The sequence below is a fragment of the Octodon degus genome, unplaced genomic scaffold, assembly GCF_000260255.1.
Source record: "Octodon degus isolate 3935 unplaced genomic scaffold, OctDeg1.0 scaffold00060, whole genome shotgun sequence".
In the NCBI taxonomy this organism is placed as follows: domain Eukaryota; kingdom Metazoa; phylum Chordata; class Mammalia; order Rodentia; family Octodontidae; genus Octodon; species Octodon degus.
Window position 1 is genome coordinate 8,243,063 of NW_004524636.1, and position 18,439 is coordinate 8,261,501.

At 44.5% G+C, this 18,439-nt stretch overlaps 1 protein-coding gene across 2 annotated transcripts; it reads left to right on the forward strand.

The window, feature by feature from the left end:
- Nucleotides 1-1,804: 1,804 nt before the first annotated feature.
- Nucleotides 1,805-17,035, forward strand: Lamp5 (lysosomal associated membrane protein family member 5). Of its 2 annotated transcripts, XM_004634295.1 has the most exons (6): nucleotides 1,805-1,868; nucleotides 2,351-2,523; nucleotides 2,882-3,013; nucleotides 3,183-3,288; nucleotides 4,587-4,775; nucleotides 16,179-17,035. In XM_004634295.1, exons 1-6 carry the CDS (start codon nucleotides 1,805-1,807, stop codon nucleotides 16,355-16,357), a joined length of 843 nt encoding a protein of 280 aa, XP_004634352.1. In that variant the 3' UTR covers nucleotides 16,358-17,035. The 2 variants fall into 2 exon arrangements, with proteins under 2 accessions (XP_004634352.1, XP_004634353.1); XM_004634296.1 differs by lacking the exon at nucleotides 2,882-3,013 and having other exon boundaries at nucleotides 16,179-16,455.
- The last annotated feature ends 1,404 nt before the right edge of the window (nucleotides 17,036-18,439 follow it).

Sequence of the window (18,439 nt, forward strand, 5' to 3'; positions counted from 1 at the left end):
AGGGAAGCGCTTATTGCACTGAGCCATCTCCCTGGCCCTCATTTGTTATTATTTATATGAATAGACTTTGTATCAATCACAGTTGGTCTCTCTTCATCCATATATATAATTATTTATGTAAAGTTTTGGAGAAATTTTTGAACAAATTCTGAAATCTAGATGTAAAAGTAAAGATGTAAATAAATTTAAATATTGCTTCATAGTTCAAGTAGCTAGTGACCTAGTTATTTATACAGCAATATGCTTGAAAGGCAAAAAAATTACAGACACCCTCAAGCAAATGTATCATAATATACATTTCAGCAATTTGAATTATGGATAGAGCTTTTAGGCTTTCGCTTGTTATTTGATCATTAAAAATATTTTTTGTAGAACTCAAAATACGATATATATTAGAGTTAAAATATTGCATAAGAAGATATAGGGATGATCTGTACAAAGTTAAAGCATGTGATTTTTCTATTTTAATTCTAAATGGCCATGTGACATCAAGGAAGGTCATTTTATTTCTCTGAGCCTCAGTACGGGTGTGTATATAAGCACAGCACACAGATCCTCCCTGTCCTATACAGTTGTGGGGAAGATCAAATTAGACAATACAGATGAAAATATTTTGCAATTTGCTTTTTGACATGACATTGTTTTATAACATTATGTTACCAAAGCAATGGTTATTTATTCATGCAATGAAACGTCCTCTAAGAAAAGAAATATTTGGACATCATCGCAATTAATGAGGACATCACACATATTCCTGAAGGAAATATATTCTAATTTATAGAGCAAGAATTTTAAAAAAAGCAAGTGACCAAAAATATAAATGTGGGATTATTCCAGTAATAGTTGTCTTTCTGTTTTACTAGCAGCTTTCAAGCAATACCAGAATGATTTTTTTTTCCCTAGGTGTGTGATATTACTTACAACATAATTCTAAAACTCCCACCCTAAAAAACTCTGGATAATCTTAGTAATTTCAGGTTCATTTACATCCCTCCTGGCAGAGGAATTACACTGTAATGAGGAAGGATGGATGACCCCAGAGAGCAGAATCCTCACCCATGCAGGGAGCAGAACTTCCCGGGCTATAGTTCCAAGTGGGCACCCTGCGCTGTCTGACGGGGTCCGGTGAGGAGGCATCGGTGCAGTGGTGTAACGGTAAGCCTGGAGCTCCCCGGGAGCTCAGACAGCGGGGCAGAGCCAAGAAGGGAACGTCTCCAAATGCAGGAAACTGTTGCCATAGCATTTTCCTTCTCTGTTCCGCAACGCCTCCTCCTCCAAGGCAGGCACAATTCGTGCCTACCTTTTTTTTGTTTTTGTTTTTATTGTCTTTTTGGTTTGGTTTCCGGGAGCCCTATGCATGTTTGGAATTCAGGACTCCAGTGATGGGAGAGCCATACCACAAAATAGCTGGTCTCAAGTTTCTCAGGACAGACTCATCTTTGCAGATACAATTGCAGAACAGAAAACAGACCCAGGAAAAAATTTAAGCTCCCCCAAATCTCATTGGCCCTCAGCACAAGCCAAGTCACGACCACGCCTGCAACACAACCGGCTTCCTTTTAGCACTCGCAGTTGCGGACAGCTCCCTCGCTGCGCGCCCCTTTTCTCCGCAGTAAGCTGACTCCCTCGACCCGCGGCGACCGGCGCTGCTCGGACAGCAACCCAGCCGGCGCGCACTGGCCTCGCGCTCCCTCCCACTCCCGCCCCGCGCTCACTCCGGCCCACTCCAGGGGTGATTTTGAGGGATTATCTCCGGGTGGCCTCTGCAGCAGCACATCGGGTTCCATTGGGCGCAAGTGTGAGCATGGATCTCCGAGGAAGAGCCCTTTTCCACGTTGACAGGCTTCGAGTTCTCCTCGTGCTGTTCAGTGAGTAGCGTTTTTGTGACCGGGAGGCATGGACTCTGCAGAGAATAAGATTGGCATAGCAATGGTCTTCGTCTTCCTGTTTTGTACCACCTCCCCCGGGAGATGGGGATATTTTCCCCCACTAATGGCCAGAAAGTCTCTGGAGAGTCATATATCCGTGCGGCATATCCCAGACAGCGCTGGACTGGCAGGCAGCGGTGGGGGTGGGGGTCACAGCGCTGGCAATTAAGATTTAGCTTTGAACAGCCAGGATGTAGACTTATAAATAAGGATGGCTTTTTGTTTCCATTATAAATCAACAGCGAATGAGTTGAGTTTGACAGCACTGGGTTAGCAAAGTAGCTTAAGGAGCACACAGCTGCTAGCGCGCAACTTCTGTCACCCCAAACCTGAAGACCTGGGGCGCTGCGCTCCCTCTTGGGTCCTGGAATCAGGGGCCCTGTGAGCCCCACACTGATGGGATTGTTTTGTTTGTTCCACAGACACAGTGGCTCAAATCACAGCAGAACAAGAAGTGGAAAATCTCTCGGGCCTTTCCACTAACCCTGAAAAAGATATATTTGTAGTGCGGGAAAATGGGACGACGTGTCTCATGGCAGAGTTTGCAGCCAAATTTATTGTACCTTATGATGTGTGGGCCAGCAATTACGTTGATGTAAGGAATTCCCCCTCCCCCAGCTTGCTCCTAGGGCTCCAGAGCACTCTCCCTCAGGGGCCTGCAAAGACCTTGGGTCACCCACCTTCTCCCCCAAACCCCTGCAGGCTGCTCCCGAATGCTGCATGAGGTTCGGCTTGTAACGTCTCCTGCTCGCCCTGCCTGCTTTGAAAACAAACCCCCCTCTCCACTTCCCTACCGGCGGGTCCGCACGTAGAGCATCTAACCGCATGTTCCTGGACCTGGGAGAGCGCGCGCGCAAAGGAGCGCCCAAACGTGCAATCCAGAGTTTGGACGCGCCGCCCTGAAGCCCCCCGGGCCCGGCGCGCTGAGGGGGCGCGGGCGTCTGTGTTCCCAGCTGATCACAGAACAGGCTGACATTGCCCTGACCCGGGGAGCCGAGGTGAAAGGCCGCTGTGGCCACAATGAGTCAGAGCTGCAGGTGTTCTGGGTGGATCGCGCCTACGCACTCAAAATGCTCTTTGTAAAGGTAATTCCCAGGCTATAGCGAGGGCAAGGAGGTGCCTTAGCAGGGGAAGTGTGTGTGTGTGTGTGTGTGTGTGTGTGTGTATGTGTGTGTGTGATGGAAGTAGTGGCGACTGGGTTTACAGACTGAGAAGTCACTGGAGTGGTTGACACAAGCCTCTTGCTCTTGGCAGGAAAGCCACAACACATCCAAGGGACCCGAGGCAACATGGAGGCTGAGCAAGGTGCAATTTGTCTATGACTCCTCTGAGAAGACCCACTTTAAAGACGCCGTCAGTGGTGAGTATTGTCCTGAAGGGCAGGGTTGGGGGTAGTTTCTTGGGGGAATCCCACTGGCGTTCGGCAGTGTATCTGGGCTTGGGCCAGTCCAGGGGTGGCCTGCCTGCCTTGACCTCCAAAGCAGAACAGCCAGAGAACCTTTGAGCCCTAAAGGCTCAAGCTTTGCAGATGCACTAGAAAACGCCTGCCTAAGATGAGTTGGTTACTCAAGGCCTGACCGCTCCCAGATGAGGTACCCCCTGAGGGCTGAGATACGCCCTTGGCTCTTCTAAAGGACCTCAAGATTTGGCCTTGGAAGGAAGATGGAGAAGGGCAAAGCTTCTTAAATTTTCCTCCACTCCATAGGTGCTAAAAATTCAAGGGGACAAAGGGACTTTCCTTTTGTGTCGGGATTGGGTGGCCTTGGGTATCATTTTGTGCACAGCACCACGGCTCATCTGCATCTTGTCATGGACCGCAGCCACCTCAGAGTAGATCTAGTGCCCTGTGTCAGTGATTAGCTTTTCCAGCTCTGTCCTCCATCAGTTCACCCAGATCTTTCACAAATATCCCAAAATATTGTGTGAGAAAAATATCTGCCCTCTAAATGAAAACTTACCTTTTTTGAAGCACTAGAAAAGGATATATATATATATATGTCTAAATTGTCTCCCTTGAAATGATGCCTTCCTTTACTCAGCTAGGCACCTAAATAGGGTGAGGATTTTTATTAAAGATGTAAAGGAATGCATATGCCATCGCTCTTATTTCTTCCCCTTTTATTGTGGTTGTAAAAGGAGAATTCTCTCTTCCGAGTCCAGCATTTCCCCTAATTCGATTAGAACAGAGAAGGGAAAATGCACTTGGGCCAGAGAAGGAGGAAAGGGGGAAGATGGCCAAGGCATACATAGTTGTGCAAGGGCCTTGCCAGAGCACCAGCAAGCAGCCATGCTCTGTGGAGGAGGAGGATTTTTATTTTTTGCTGATCCAGTGTTAAAGGTAGAAACCCAAGTTCCTGTCCTCTATGGTTTTATAATTTCACTTGTCAGGTTTTATATAGTAAGAAGGGTGGAGGTTTTTGTGTGTCATTCACTTCTTCCAAAAAGAAATTCCCAAGTAATGTTGAAGCACCTCTGGCTCGGAGAGATGGGATGTGTTTGTCCTTCAGGGCTGCCGTGAGGCCCAGCTCTGGCCTAGCAGCAGGGATAGAGCAGGTGAGCAAGTGTCTAAGCTGAGTGGAGGGGAATGGGGCACAAGGAGCAAGAAAAGCCTGGGTTCAAAGTGAAGGAGCCTAACCATTGCCCTGGGCTCTGCTGCAGCTGGGAAGCACACAGCCAACTCCCACCACCTCTCTGCCTTGGTGACCCCAGCTGGGAAGTCCTATGAGTGTCAAGCTCAGCAGACCATCTCTCTGGCCTCCAGCGATCCCCAGAAGACTGTCACCATGATCCTGTCTGCTGTCCACATCCAACCCTTTGACATCCTCTCAGATTTTGTCTTCAGTGAAGGTACATGGGGGCTGGGGAGTCATGAGGAAGGGAGACAGAATGCTGATTTTAAGGATACGTGGGGAGAGGATCCTGCCAGCATCCTAGGATGTTACTGCTTGGATTTCTCTAGGCTTACATGTCTCTGTAATAATTTCCAAAGGTTAAAAAGGCACTATACTGTATATATCGACTTTCCTCAATGGCTTGCCCTTTCTTCCTCCTTCTCTTTCTTCTCTGTCTCTCCTCCCTGTTCCTCATTCCTGTGTACAGGAGAATTATTAAGACAGTTGGATGGTCTGTTTATTTCTCATGAGGAGAACCTGCTTCTTTCACATGTGCCTGCCATTGGGTTGGAAATCCCCAGGAGAATACAACCACTTGAACATGCTAATGTTATCAGAAAATCCCCATCTGTGCCACTCACCCCCATTTCCCAAGGTCTCCAGCTTTCATAAGCTACAGTTTCATAAGCTTCCATTCAACCTCTTCCAAATACAGTGCCTTGTTACCACCCTATGATTATTCCAAAGGCATTTGGGAATCCCTAATTTAAACTGTCCTTGAGAGACACGCCTGGTTCACCTTTAATCTTTGTATTATTAACACTTCATACAGGACCAGATGCAGATGTAGGGTTATCTTTGGCTAAATTGATATTCTGAAACTGGATTCAATTAATAGAGACTTCCAAGTTCATGTATGCTGGACAAATCAGAATGCAATATACTTACTGAAACAATGTCAGTCTTACCTGTGTGCAAGGAAGGACAGAGTATTTCATTTTGACTTTTTTCTTTTCCTTTCAGTAGTGAGTTACAGTATTGAACATAGGGCCTTTGCATGGGGCTATGCCCTCTGCTTCTGCTGTTTTTTCTTTCATTTTGAAATATTTTGCGCATTTATAAAGAATAACAATATCTTTTTAAAGCTGGAAATATTGAATACAATTTGACTACAACTCTTGGTGTTCAGGAATTCATGATGAAAGTATCAAGCTGTGCAGCTATATCATTTCCAGGGTCCCTACCACAAATGTTTCATCGTCTGCATGTGTATTTTAATTCTCTTTGGTGACTGTGTTCTGGTGACTAGCTCTTACTAGATACTTCTTTTCGTTTTGATACTGCTGGTGTTATGCTGAATTCTTTTATGAGTTCAAGTCAACCAATACCCATTTTGCACTATTATTTCTAAGTCAATGCTTACACTTGTCTATGGGCTGCAAAATTAGATCTCATGGACATTTAAAATTGTGCACATAGAGTAAATAAGTATTGTATTAAGATAGAAGCAACATTCTAAAAATTGGTAAAATTTACCATGGGGAGTTAACGCTCTCTTTTGTTTTAGTGTCTGCACTGCTGAAGCGAGCTCTGATCTCTTTGTTTCAAACACAATTTTAATCTGTTTCAGGGTGCTACATAGCGAACATTGCTGGTAGGCATAGGGTGTTGGCAGATGTGTATAATTTCCTAAACCAAGATTGAGCAAGCATAAACAAATTGTACTTGGGTTGCCTCGGCTTCTCTGGCTCATAATGAGGATGTTTTCTCCTGCGTGGTGCCCCAGGCTCAAGCACGCATACTCCTGGGAGGAGGCCGGTTCCATTCAGAATCACTCACTGAATCCTGCGCCTTTGCTGGAAGAGGTTCTTTTGTTCTTGACTCCTCCTCTCAGTACCTGCCTCCTATTATGTTTTGTAAAAAGCCTTTTTTGATCCATTTATTGGACTCTAATAATCTGGTTTGGGATATCTTCTGCAGTTCCAGTCCTGGAACCCAATTCCCCAGAACAGGCATCCAGGGCTCTTTCAGTGTGTTGCAGATACCAGTGTAGGTGTGACTGGAGCGTGCCTGCTTAAGAGCCGGGCATTGGGTCATATATCTGCACATCCACTACTATGTGTGTGTGTGTGTGTGTGTGTGTGTGTGTGTGTGTGTGTGTGTGGCTGCAGTCCAGCACAGTATAAGGGAGGAGGCTATACCCACCAGCCTTCACAGCTGCCTACTTAATAGACTCTATGAGAAAAGCAGGAAAGGAACTGTGAAATGCATTTGTGGATACTCACAGGGCCAAGAGGAGCCCAAATGGGCACTGATATCTCTATCACACCATTCCTGTCAAATACATTCTGCTCAGCTACCACATGGATCCCAGACAAGCGTCTGCTGGCCTCGCATCTCTCTGGTTGCTGTGTGCATAAAAATCTTGAGCTGCAGTGTGCGAACCATAGAGACCATAACGTGAGATCTGCTTCAGTCAGTCTAGGGGTGGGCCCTACATGCTCCATGGCTAGACTGTGCCCAGGCACCCTATAGAGCAGTGACGATGAGCCTTTTAGAGCTTTTGGTGGTAGCAAATAGCCCACTGCAGCATGCATGTTATAGGTTTGCCACCACTGCCGTAGTGGGTTTGAAGGATACAGCAAGCTTTCACAGGGGGGAATTAGCCCATACTATGAGGTGGGAAACTCCTCACTGTATGAGACTGTCCAGGTAGAGACTCATGGCACAAGGGCCACCCAACAGGAGAGAAGGGCAAGGAACTCCTGGGGAGCAGGCCACACATCTCTAGGTGATGTTCAGTGGCACCAGAGTGGGAGAGTGGGGGTGTCTAGCTCCTAAACCTTCTGTGCTCCTGAGCTTTATAACTATGAGGCTTGATCTTATCAGTGGGTGACAGCCAGTAGGTAAGCTTTCAATCAAAGCAGGAAGGCTGTAAATGCCTAAGCAGTTGCTTGTTTGGGCTATTTTAAAATAATTGGATGTGCAAAACTGTGAATTTCACAACAGCAACCTTTTGGGTTAGGAGATCTCAGCCTGCAATAAAGAAATAAACAATAGGTAGAGGACACATTTGGCTCATTTATTTACCAAACACACTTGGTATGGTGACTGCTTTTTTGTCCCGGCAGTTCATAGATCTCCTATTCCTCACTTGCCCTTCTGCTATGAACTCCTAGCACGTCCTTTGTTCCTTCGGGGGCCTGGGAGATTTCTGGCTTAAATGGGCTGGGAGATTCCTCACTTGAAAGCAGTGAGCCAGCCAGAACATGCTGATCGCTTGAATTAAAGAAAACTTTTATATCCCCTGTCAGAAAACAAACAAACAAACAAAACCATAAGAGAACATGGAGGCTGCCTCTGTTCTCTTTTATTCCAGATTTAGGTTTCACAGACATTTAAAACATAGGCTGGGTCCCTTTTCATTCTCAGCACAAAAGGAATCCAACAAACTGCTGAGAAAGATACTGAGATCTCCTTTCCAAAGCAGCAGCAAGGAGAGGGAGGGGGTGTTTCCTGGTGAAGGCCATTCTCCCAGGTGCTGGGTCCAGAGCTCCTGCCCAGAAGGTATAATAAGTATGTCGAGGCAGGGGCAACAACAGAGGCATCTTTGGGGACTTTGTGAGTCTTTTGGGGGTCATTACTTGCTGGGGCTTGAACCCATGGCTATCTGTATGCTGGGCAAGTGCCCTCCTCCTGAGTCACAACACTGGGGTAGCCCTGTAAGCCTTTCAGTATTGTTCCTAACAGAATACTGGGGAGAAACCATCTATAGGAGATTGTGTCTGAGCTGAAGCAGGTATGCCTTACTTTTCTTTATGCACCACTCCTGGGAGAGCCTCCTATGGGTCAAGCATCCTTGTCACAGACACACAGAAGGTTTGCTGAGCCAGAGAATCTGTGTGGACTTGTGACTTACCTGGCACTTTGTAACCAAGAAACGTGCTTGGTATGCCCAGGTTGTCGCTCTCGAGGGTCTCCAGGAAAAGCAGCCAAAGGGTGAGAGCAGGCTGGTCAGCAATTCAGCCGGGAGCTCTATCAAGGGCTTGCGTATGGAGGGCAGCCTTGAGCTCTGCAGCCACCAGCCATAGGATTCTTTGTTCCAGGCATGTCCCCTGGAGATGCACAGAGCAAACTTCATAACTGCCCCATCCCAGGGAGAGTGGGGAAATCGGGGCACTTACTCAGCAACTGCCGTTGTCATTGAGAGATGCTTTGGGACATTAACTCTGGAATTTGGATCTGCCTTCTAGTGAGAGCCCACTGGGAATGGTAGCTACTCAGGGAGAGAGGGGCACTGCCCGTGTCTGCTACAAGAGTAGCAGGAGAAATAAGAGCTTTCCCTGCAGGGTGGTGCTTCCAGTCTGGTGGGAAAGGGCTTATAAAACAGTAATTGTTTTAATTACTTTTCATCTCTAATGTTTACATCTTGATAAGAGTATCTGGTTCTTATTTTAATCGTTTCTCAGTGTGCAACTGAGAAACATTTGACAGCAATCCAGAGCCAGCTCGGAGACAATATGGAAAGAGGGTCAAACCTCTCCTGTAGCTACCCTGTCAGATTACATTGGGAAGCCAGGCCAAGGAAGCACTGCCTTGCATTCACACAGCGAGAGTCCTGGTGTTAGGAGAACTCTGGAAAGCAGACAGCCTGCTCCTTGACCCATCCAAGCACTGTGTATTTGGAATACACAAAGAATGCTTGTAGGGAGTTAATACAACTTTAAAATGTTATTGCCATCAAACAGTAAAATAAAATTCACATCCAATAACCAGCACCTAAGATACACCACAAGTTTGGTGGGTGCACTAAGTTTACAGTGAGGGGGACCTTCATTGGTAACTGGAAGCTTGCAACAGATGAGCTCTTTCTTGTCTTGTCTGTCTTCTTCCATTTTCTCAATGAGAGAGCTACCTGACACCTTTTTCCAGCCACAGGGGGTTTATCCATGTCCTTGTATACTCTGACTGTGCCAGCCACAGCAGAAGCATGAGGGACCCAAACTATTCAGGAGGTGGACAAGATTTGGGGTCCTAGAATATCTAAAATCTGGAATATGTTAAATGATGTTTCTCCTCGGCAGAGAGCTGAAGCTTTTCTTATTGTATAATCTAAGTGTTGAATGATTGGGTGTTGCACAGAATATTAACCCAGGAGTTCATGGTGTTTGGATAAAATTGAGTGGTCTGTAAATTTTAATGGAAATATTTACATTTTTATTTTGATTAACTGTAATATTTAGTATTCACTGTTATCATAATCAAGGTAACTAATAGAACCATTAGCAGTAGCTTTGGCTTTGTTATCAGTAGAAATCATAGACATTTTATCTGATATTAGTTTATATAGATATTATGTAATAACATTTATGGGCCAGCCAAATAGCTCAATGGATTAAAGTGCCTGCAAGCAGGTGCAAGGGCTGGGGGTTCGATCTCTGGGCCTGCCATACTGGCCCCACTACCAGGGCATGCTGATATGACAATTAAGGCTGAGCATGGTGGTGCATGCCTATAATCTCAGCTCTTGGGAGGCTGTAAACAGGCAGATCACTACAAGCCCGATCTAGTAGTAAGACCCTGAACACCCTGTAGACCCTTCCCTAAAATACAGAAAAATAAATAAATAACATTTATGCTTCTTGCTGCTTTGCAATCAGTCAAGATACACATGTGCCAGTAAAGAGGTATATATTGTGCTGTGTCTCAAATTACTTAAAAAATACTTTGATAGTTGAATTCCCATTTTGTTTTTATCTTATGTTTTATTTTTTTGCTTTTATAAATGAATATTCTGAGGATCACCCAAATACCTGAACCCAAAAGATTATCATCCATGCCTTAGTGGATTATAAATAGCATTAAGTGAAAGAAGATAGACTAGAGCATAAATTATTATGTGCAAGTCAGTTTTCCATTACTGTGACAAAATAGTTGAAGCAATAAATTCAAAAAGTAAAAAGGTTTCTCATAGTTTTGTCTGTGAGTTGCTTGGCCACCTTGTTTTAGCCTTCTAGCAGCACAGAAATCATGGCAGAATCAAGTGACAGAGGAAGTCTTTTCACTTCATGGTGGTGAGGAAACAATGAAAACACAAAAGACAATAAGGGGCTGGGGCCCCAATATCCCCTTCAAAAGCATGTTCCCAGTGACCTAGCTTCCTTCCACTTGTCCCTACCTCCTAAAGTCTCCAACACCTTCTCCTAGTGCCATGGCCTGGTGTCTGTGCCTCAGTGGCTAACAAGGGTCATTCAAGATCTGATATGCAAAGTAAGGACAACTATTTATAAAACTTATGCTCTAGGTAGGTGTGTATACCTAGTCCAAGTTCTAATATAATATTGTCTTTCCTTTGGGTCATAGGCAGAATTTGAAAGCAGTGGGTTATGCCTGCAGGAATGCATGCCCTACTTCTATGGTCCATGATACCAACCTTGTCTAAAAGTATTGGGGGTGCTTGTTTTTCAGAATTTAGAATATTTCAGACTGCAGGAAGGCAATGCAGTACGTAGCCCACGTGCTATGGGAGACCCCAGGAGCTTTAGGTGGGTGCCTTATAATCAGACATAGTAGTGCATCTGTTTCCTGCAGAGAAATGTGTGGGTCTCCACGCTGAGTAGGCAGGTGAAATGAAAAGAACAAGTGGCCTCACAGGACTTGACCTCCAAAAGAACAACACACGGTGCTTTTGGATTTGAGAGTTTTGTAGATTTTAGAGTGGACTTAGGAATTGCCTTTTATTGGACTACCCAGAGGGTAAGGTATTTTTTCCTCTCATCCTACATGTTTGACCCTCTCTTCCATCCTTCTTAAAAGATGGAATATGATGGGTACTAAACCTCTGAAGACTCAGACTTAAAAAGAGTATATAAAGGTTTATGGGTATGAGAATTCTGTCTTTACAGATGACAATGATAGAAAGCTATCATCCTTGGCCCTCTGTATTATTATGTTTGGTTTGAAAACAATTCTGTGTAAGTGTATCTCTATTTTATAGGGAACTGAGGCTGCTCAGGATTACACAGCAGCCAAGTGAAGCCACCTTTCATCTGTCTTACTCTCCGCGCTGATTACTTCTTTTCTCGCTGTGATAGAAATGTTAATTGATACCTGTATCTGCATCTCTATTTCTTTTTTCTCTCTCTACTGGATGTTCCATGCTTGTATACACTAAGCATGTATACTTTGCTCTGCCACTGACCTCCTTCCCCAGTCACTCATCAATATTTTCATACATATATCTACTGTGTATGTCTTTATTTACCGGTAGATACTTGGGATTAAAAAAACCCAGAATCATGACTTCACAAATTGTTCAGTGTAGCTCGCAGGCCCATCCTAGATTCTTCCCAGCTCATGAAACCCCTTCTTCACTGTGCTTTCCTGGACTGTCTGCCCACTTCTCTGTCCTGAGCATGAGGAATTGAGGTCGCCTTGTCTTGGAGAAAGCCATCTGGCCATGTTCTCCCTTGCTTTAGCTATATAATCTCTCACTCCCTGACACAACTCTAATCTCTTTTTGGTTCCCACACCTTGCAGGGCATGAACTATATTTGGAATACATAGATGTTTGGATAACTGGAGCTAAAACCAGTGTCTAGGGCAGATAGCTCAGTAGATTAAAGCACCTGCTGAGGTAGGCACAGAGACCAGGGTTCAATCCCCAGTGTGCCATGCCAGCCCCACCCCTGAAGTGTGCTGAGATGGCAACTGTGACTGAGAATGGTGACCTGTGCCTGTAATCCCAGCACTTGGGAGGCTAAAAACAGGAGGATCACTATGAGTCTGATCTGTGTAGTGAGATGCTGTAGATGCTGTACTAAATACATTAAAATCAATTAATCAAATGTTAAAACCAGTGTCCAACAGGTTGGTCTAACCATCCACCTACTCTGTGGGGAGGAGAATAGAGGCAGAGACCAGAGCTAAAAGCCAGAGGTCACAAGGGTCCCTGGGCATACTTGAGCAGTGTCTTAGTTACTTTTCTTACTATGGAGACAAAACACCTGACACCCAAAGTTAACAGAGGAAAGGTTTCTTTAGCTCACAGTTTGCAGAAGTTTTAGTCCATATCACCTGGCTGTAAGGCAAAGTGGCATGTGACAGAGGGGCAACAGTTCATGGCAATGAAAAAATAAAGAAAAGTAACAAGAGTAAAACAGGAAAATAAGCCTCCTTCTGTCCCTCTTATCTCATTCAGACTTCTGGGATTAGGATAGTGCCGATCTAATCAGTGAACTGATCCAACAATCACTAATTCTTAATCCCAGCACTATACTATGAATCAATCACAAACTACCTCCCCCAGAACTCTATGATTACATGAGGCTTTGGGGCAACATCTAGACACAAATCACAGCCAGCCACACCTCCATGAAGCAGAGATAAGAGTTAATATGGTACCCTTGGGAAAGCCCCCCATTCTGGTATCCTGGGACTCTAGGCCCATATTATCCCTGGTGCTCTAGGAACTCTCAGCAAGCCTATGTCCTGGGGAGATGGGGAGTTTGGACAGCAGTCTGACCCACAGAGGGCTGGATCTCCTGATAGTAAAGTCAGATACAGGATGCAAAGGTCCCTACTCTTTCATTTCTGATATTCTAGTTGTTACTAGGAAGGCTCACTGGTGCTGATTAACCCTTCACATGCCTCTGCCACTTACCAGGTTGTTTAAAAAAATTTTTTTTTTCTGGAAGGAAAATTCATTTGCAATAAATATATAGAATGAAAAGTTTGGGCTGGCCAACTAGCTCAGTGGATTAAAGAACCTGCTTAGGCAGACTCAGTGACCAGGGTTCAATCTCTTGTGTGCCATGCCAGCCCCATCCTTGAGGGGGCAATTGAGATGGGCATCATGCTGAGATGGCGATTGAGACTGGGCATGGTGGCACACACCTGTAATCCCTGATCTTGGGAGGCTGAACACAGGCGGATAACTATAAGTCTGACCTACACAGTGAGACGCTGTAGACCCTCTACTGAATATAAAAAAAAAGAAAAATTTTATTTGGGAAAAATTGACACATATGTGCATAATAAACATTTAAGGGCAATTTGATGAATACTGACTTGTGAATCCATTATGAAACCATTGCCACAAGCAAGAAAACCACCATGTGCAGAAGCCCTGAAAGTTTCCTCTTTCCCCTTGCAAGAAATAGTCTGTTCTCTGGGTCTTCTGAACCGGAATGTACCTCTGCGTCTGGTGTACCAATCAAGAGCAAGCCCGCCAAGTCCTCCTTCTTGCTCCTCCTGGAAACCACAAGGAGGCAGATGTTCAGGTTAGCGAAGCACTGCCAGAGTCATGCCGAAGAGTAGAGCTGTTGAGGGCAGCCATCATGGTCTTTATATGTTATTGTAAAATGGACATGGACATCTTTGTGCTTAAAACGAAATGCTAATTCAGAAGCCAGAACTATCAAGCATACTATTTGGTATATTTTTGTAAAGTTCTCTGAGCATTCTTGTTAGTAGAGAGGAAGGATTTCTGGGGCTCAGGGCTTACTTCCTTCTTTCTGTTGATCTTGAATATGGTGGGAGGACAGAGGCCAAAGGGATAATGGAAGGGCCTGGCACACAGTAGGTGCTTAGGACCAGTTGGCTGGGCTGTCTTCACCTGAAAACTTTTTCTTCCTGAAGAGACATGGGAAGCCTGTTTTCTATATCCCCCCCGCCATAATTTTGGTGACAAGGCCACCAGGCACTCCCAAGGAGCAAGTGCAGCTGAACAACTGTGTTCTGGTCTCTGGGAGGGCAGTTCTGGTCAGCCCTACAAGCTACTTGGTACCAGAAGGTCATTCAAGAGTTTTGTTTTTGTTGCTCTTGTAAGGGTAGAAGTACAGGGCTACTACCCTAGCCTGAATTTTAGGATGGTAAGATTGAATTGATCTTGGTGTGCTTCTGACATTTTCCCTTTTGCTCTAGACGTTGGTTACATGGAATGTTCACCCGTGAATATTCATCAGGCTCTACATGTCTTTTTAAAAATTCTAGTTTAATTTACATACATTAAAAAATGCACAAATTTTACAGTATATGTACTTTTAGAGTATAATGTTGAAAGTGTAAAGTTTAAAAAATATATAGTTTTTGCATTTTTATCTATTCTTGGAACCACATAAACATCAACCAAATCAAGACATAGAACATTTCCATGACAACCAAAAATTCTCTCCTGTCATTTTTCCTGCTTATAAGCATTTCTCTGAGTTCTATTACCATAGATCTGCCTTTACCTACTCTTTTTGTTCTCTCTTTTCCTTGTAAAGAATTGAACATACAGCCTTCATACTGAGCTGAATCCCAAGCCCTTTTTATATTTCATTCTGAGATGTCGAGATAGCATCTTTCTAAGTTGCTTAGTTGTTCAGCCTGGGCTTGAACTTGCAATCTCCTGCTTCAGCTTTCCAGAGCTTGGGAATTATAGGCATGCACTACACTATCCGCAGCTCTGGTACCTGGGTTTCAGCCTCACTAAGTGAGATCATACAGTATGTGCTTTTCTCTTTCTCTTTCTCTCTCTCTCTCTCTCTTTTTTTTTTTTTTTTTTTTTTTTGTGGTACCGAGGATCCAGCTCAGGGCCTTGTGTGTGCCAGGCAAGCATTTACGCTGCTGAGCTATTTTTCCAGCCCAGTATATGCTCTTTTTGTGTCTGACAAAATTCATGTTCTGATACTATTATAAACAATACTACAGGTTACTCCATTTTGGCACCTTGCTTGTTTCTAATTGCTGGCTATTTTTAGGAAATCTACGAACATTTCCATTGAAATCTTTTTTGTGTCCTTGTAGATTTATTTTTCTTAGATAGTTACTTAGGAATGGAATGCTGTGTTATAAGGTAGGTGTATATTTGTCTTTACTAGAAATTGCCAAGCAGCTCTATAAGGTGGTCATACCCATTTCCGTCAGGAGTGTTGAGTACCATTTGCTCAGCATCACTGCCAACACTTGCAATTTCCAGTCTTTTTCAGGGTTGCACATATATATATATATTTCTCTATGCTCTATGTATATGCTATATTTTATTATTATTATTTTAATTTTATTTGGTACAGGGTCTACAGGGTCTCACAACATAGATCAGACTTGTAGTGATTCTCTTGTTTTCAGCCTCCCAATCACTGGGATTACAAGCATGCCCCACCATGCCCAGTCTCAATCACTGTCTCAGCATTCTCCAGGGGTGGGCAGGTGGAGGAGCACGGCATGCTGGGGATCGAACCCCAGCCCCTGTGCTCTCCCCAAGTAGACACTTTAGTCCACTGAGCTATCTGGCTGGCCTTTTTTTTTTTTTTGTATTTTCTTTAAAAGTTAAAAAAGACATATCTATTATCAAAACACTGAAAAGTTAAATAAATCATTTTGAATGCTTTTTTTTTAAAAAAAAATCTGCCAGGAATCTAAGAACTGAATATTGCCTTATTTAACTGATGTATGTTTATATAGCAATACTTAGTGGCAAAGACTTTGGGTTTACTGGGGAAGCATTATTTCTGGGGGGAAAAAAAAGTCATCTTCTTAAGGGTTTCCTGAGAGATGCTTGCATCTCCGTTTCTCCCTTAGTTGAGGCCGAGGCACTGAAGACTTGGAACATGTTGACTCAAGCTCATTGCTTTTCCTGTTTTTTTTATTTCAGAGCATAAGTGCCCAGTGGACGAGCGGGAGCAGCTGGAGGAAACTTTGCCCCTGGTTTTGGGGCTAATCTTGGGCCTTATCATTGTGGTAACGCTTGTGATTTACCACATCCACCACAAAATGACTGCCAACCAGGTGCAGATTCCGAGGGACCGATCCCAGTACAAGCACATGGGCTAGGGGCCCTTAGAAAGGCACCCCCGAGTCCTGTCCCAGCCGGATCAGGTAGAACAAAACAGCACTTTCCACCTTGTACACAGGATATACCAGTATAGCTACAATCCAACAGGCCTGGTGTCTGGGGCTTGCTTGGCCCACGTCCATGCTTAAACCCAGGGACAGCAGCTCCTTGGAGTCATAGGATGAGTGGCAGCTGTTCTCCCCTGCTGGCGAATAGGGAGGCAGGGGGTCAGCCAGCTCTCATGCTCATGGTGGCTTGGCTTTGACTCTCCAAAGAGCAACATATCCTACTTGGAGAGGTTTCTGGCCCTGAACTTTAGAGATTAGAAACACTTCCCTTGGGAAGAAACCTCTTTAAGTTCAGAGGACGAGGGGCGCTTTGCCGCTCAGCCTCCGCTGGCTAACGTACAGTTTTCAGTGCACACAAAATACAACCTCATGCTCCCTGCAGCAAGACCCCTGAGAGTGATCCATGCTTCTGGCTGGCATTCTGCATGTCTAGTGATTGTCTCGGGAATGTTCCACTGCTCCCTGCACCCAGTGACTGCGGCACAAGAACCTGTTTCATGTACCTATGCAGTTTGGAATTCATAATGTGTCAGGTCCAAACCAGAGGGCCTGAACAATCAATTCATGTGAGTTTGGTTTTGAAAATGAATTAAATACACTACTGTCTGGTCTCTGGCTTCTTTCTTGAGACAAAGAAAACAAAATGAAGGTGTAGAGACATCCAGAGGAAAGGGGCGATCAAGAGGAGTTTGTATTCTTTCTTTCTGCAAAAGTGAAGAAGGGGTAGGGGTGAAATGAGGGACTTTGAGCTTCCTGTCACTGTGGCAAATATTTGAGACCAACGTATTAGAAGACGGGAAGCTTGCCAGGTATTGTGGCACATGCCTATAATCCCAGCACTCTGGGAGTTGGAGGCAGGAAGATTGCCCCAGGCTGGATAATTTAATGATTTAGTGAGACTGACTTGTCTCAGAAAATTATAAAAAAGAAAGGACTAGAGATGCAGCTCTGTGCCAAAGCCCTGGATTCAATCCCCAATACTGCAAAAGGATAAAACAGGAAAGCTTTATTTTGGCTGAGGGTCTCAGAGCTTTCAGTCCTAGCTGCCTGGCCCTATAGCTTTGTACACCATGAAGGCAGCATGCCGTAGAACACAGTTCACCCCGTGGTGTGAGCAAAGACACCAAAATCAGAAGGGGTTGGGGCCCAGAAGCTCCTTCAAGGGGACCCCCAAGGCCTGACTTCCTTCTGCAGACACGACCTCCTGAAATTTCTACCTTCTTCCAAGAATGACCCTGAAGGCCCACTTGTGAAAGATCTGGGACCAAGCCTTTGGGTGACATTTGAGATACAAGCTAATGTTCCCAGGTGAAAAGGCATGGATTTATTTTGACAATATAAGTAGTTTTAATAAAGAGAACTCAACATGATGGAACCAACATTGATTCTGACGCTTCCCAATCTTAAGTTGAACATTTCACTTTGGATTAGATAGCCAGCCTGGACACAGTAGCTTAAATTGAGTCTTGTTTGTGGTAAAATGTAATACAGTGAAACTTCCTGGAGAAATACATTTTGTTTGTATTATATTCACTTTCTTAGTCATCACTTTTCAGAATGAAATGGGGTAGAGGGATTCATTTTCTCTCTTGTTAAGGGACACTCTCTTCCAACTCCCATCACAATGTCCACTAAAAGAGCAGCTGTCCTGAGTTCATGCTGTTCCACAGAAGAGTGATTCCAGCAGTAGTGGTCATTCTTAGCATCTGACTTCTCATTTCCTCACTCTATTTCTTTGGTGTCTCCCACACACAAACATCTTTGCAAACCCATCATTAGTGGACAGGTTGGACAAGTGGCAAAAATAAAGCAGTTACAATTTGGAAGTCTTTCTTTTGTCTTGAGTTTTCAACTGTTGAAGGTGGGATAAGCTAGAAGTTCATGATTGCAGCCAATCTTGCTCAGAATCAGTCAGTCACTGTTCTGTCATCGTTTGCTGCTCTAGCAACCCGGGTGTTTCCCTCACATGATCTCTCTTCAGCATGTACCTGACACCAGCAAGAGAAAATTCCA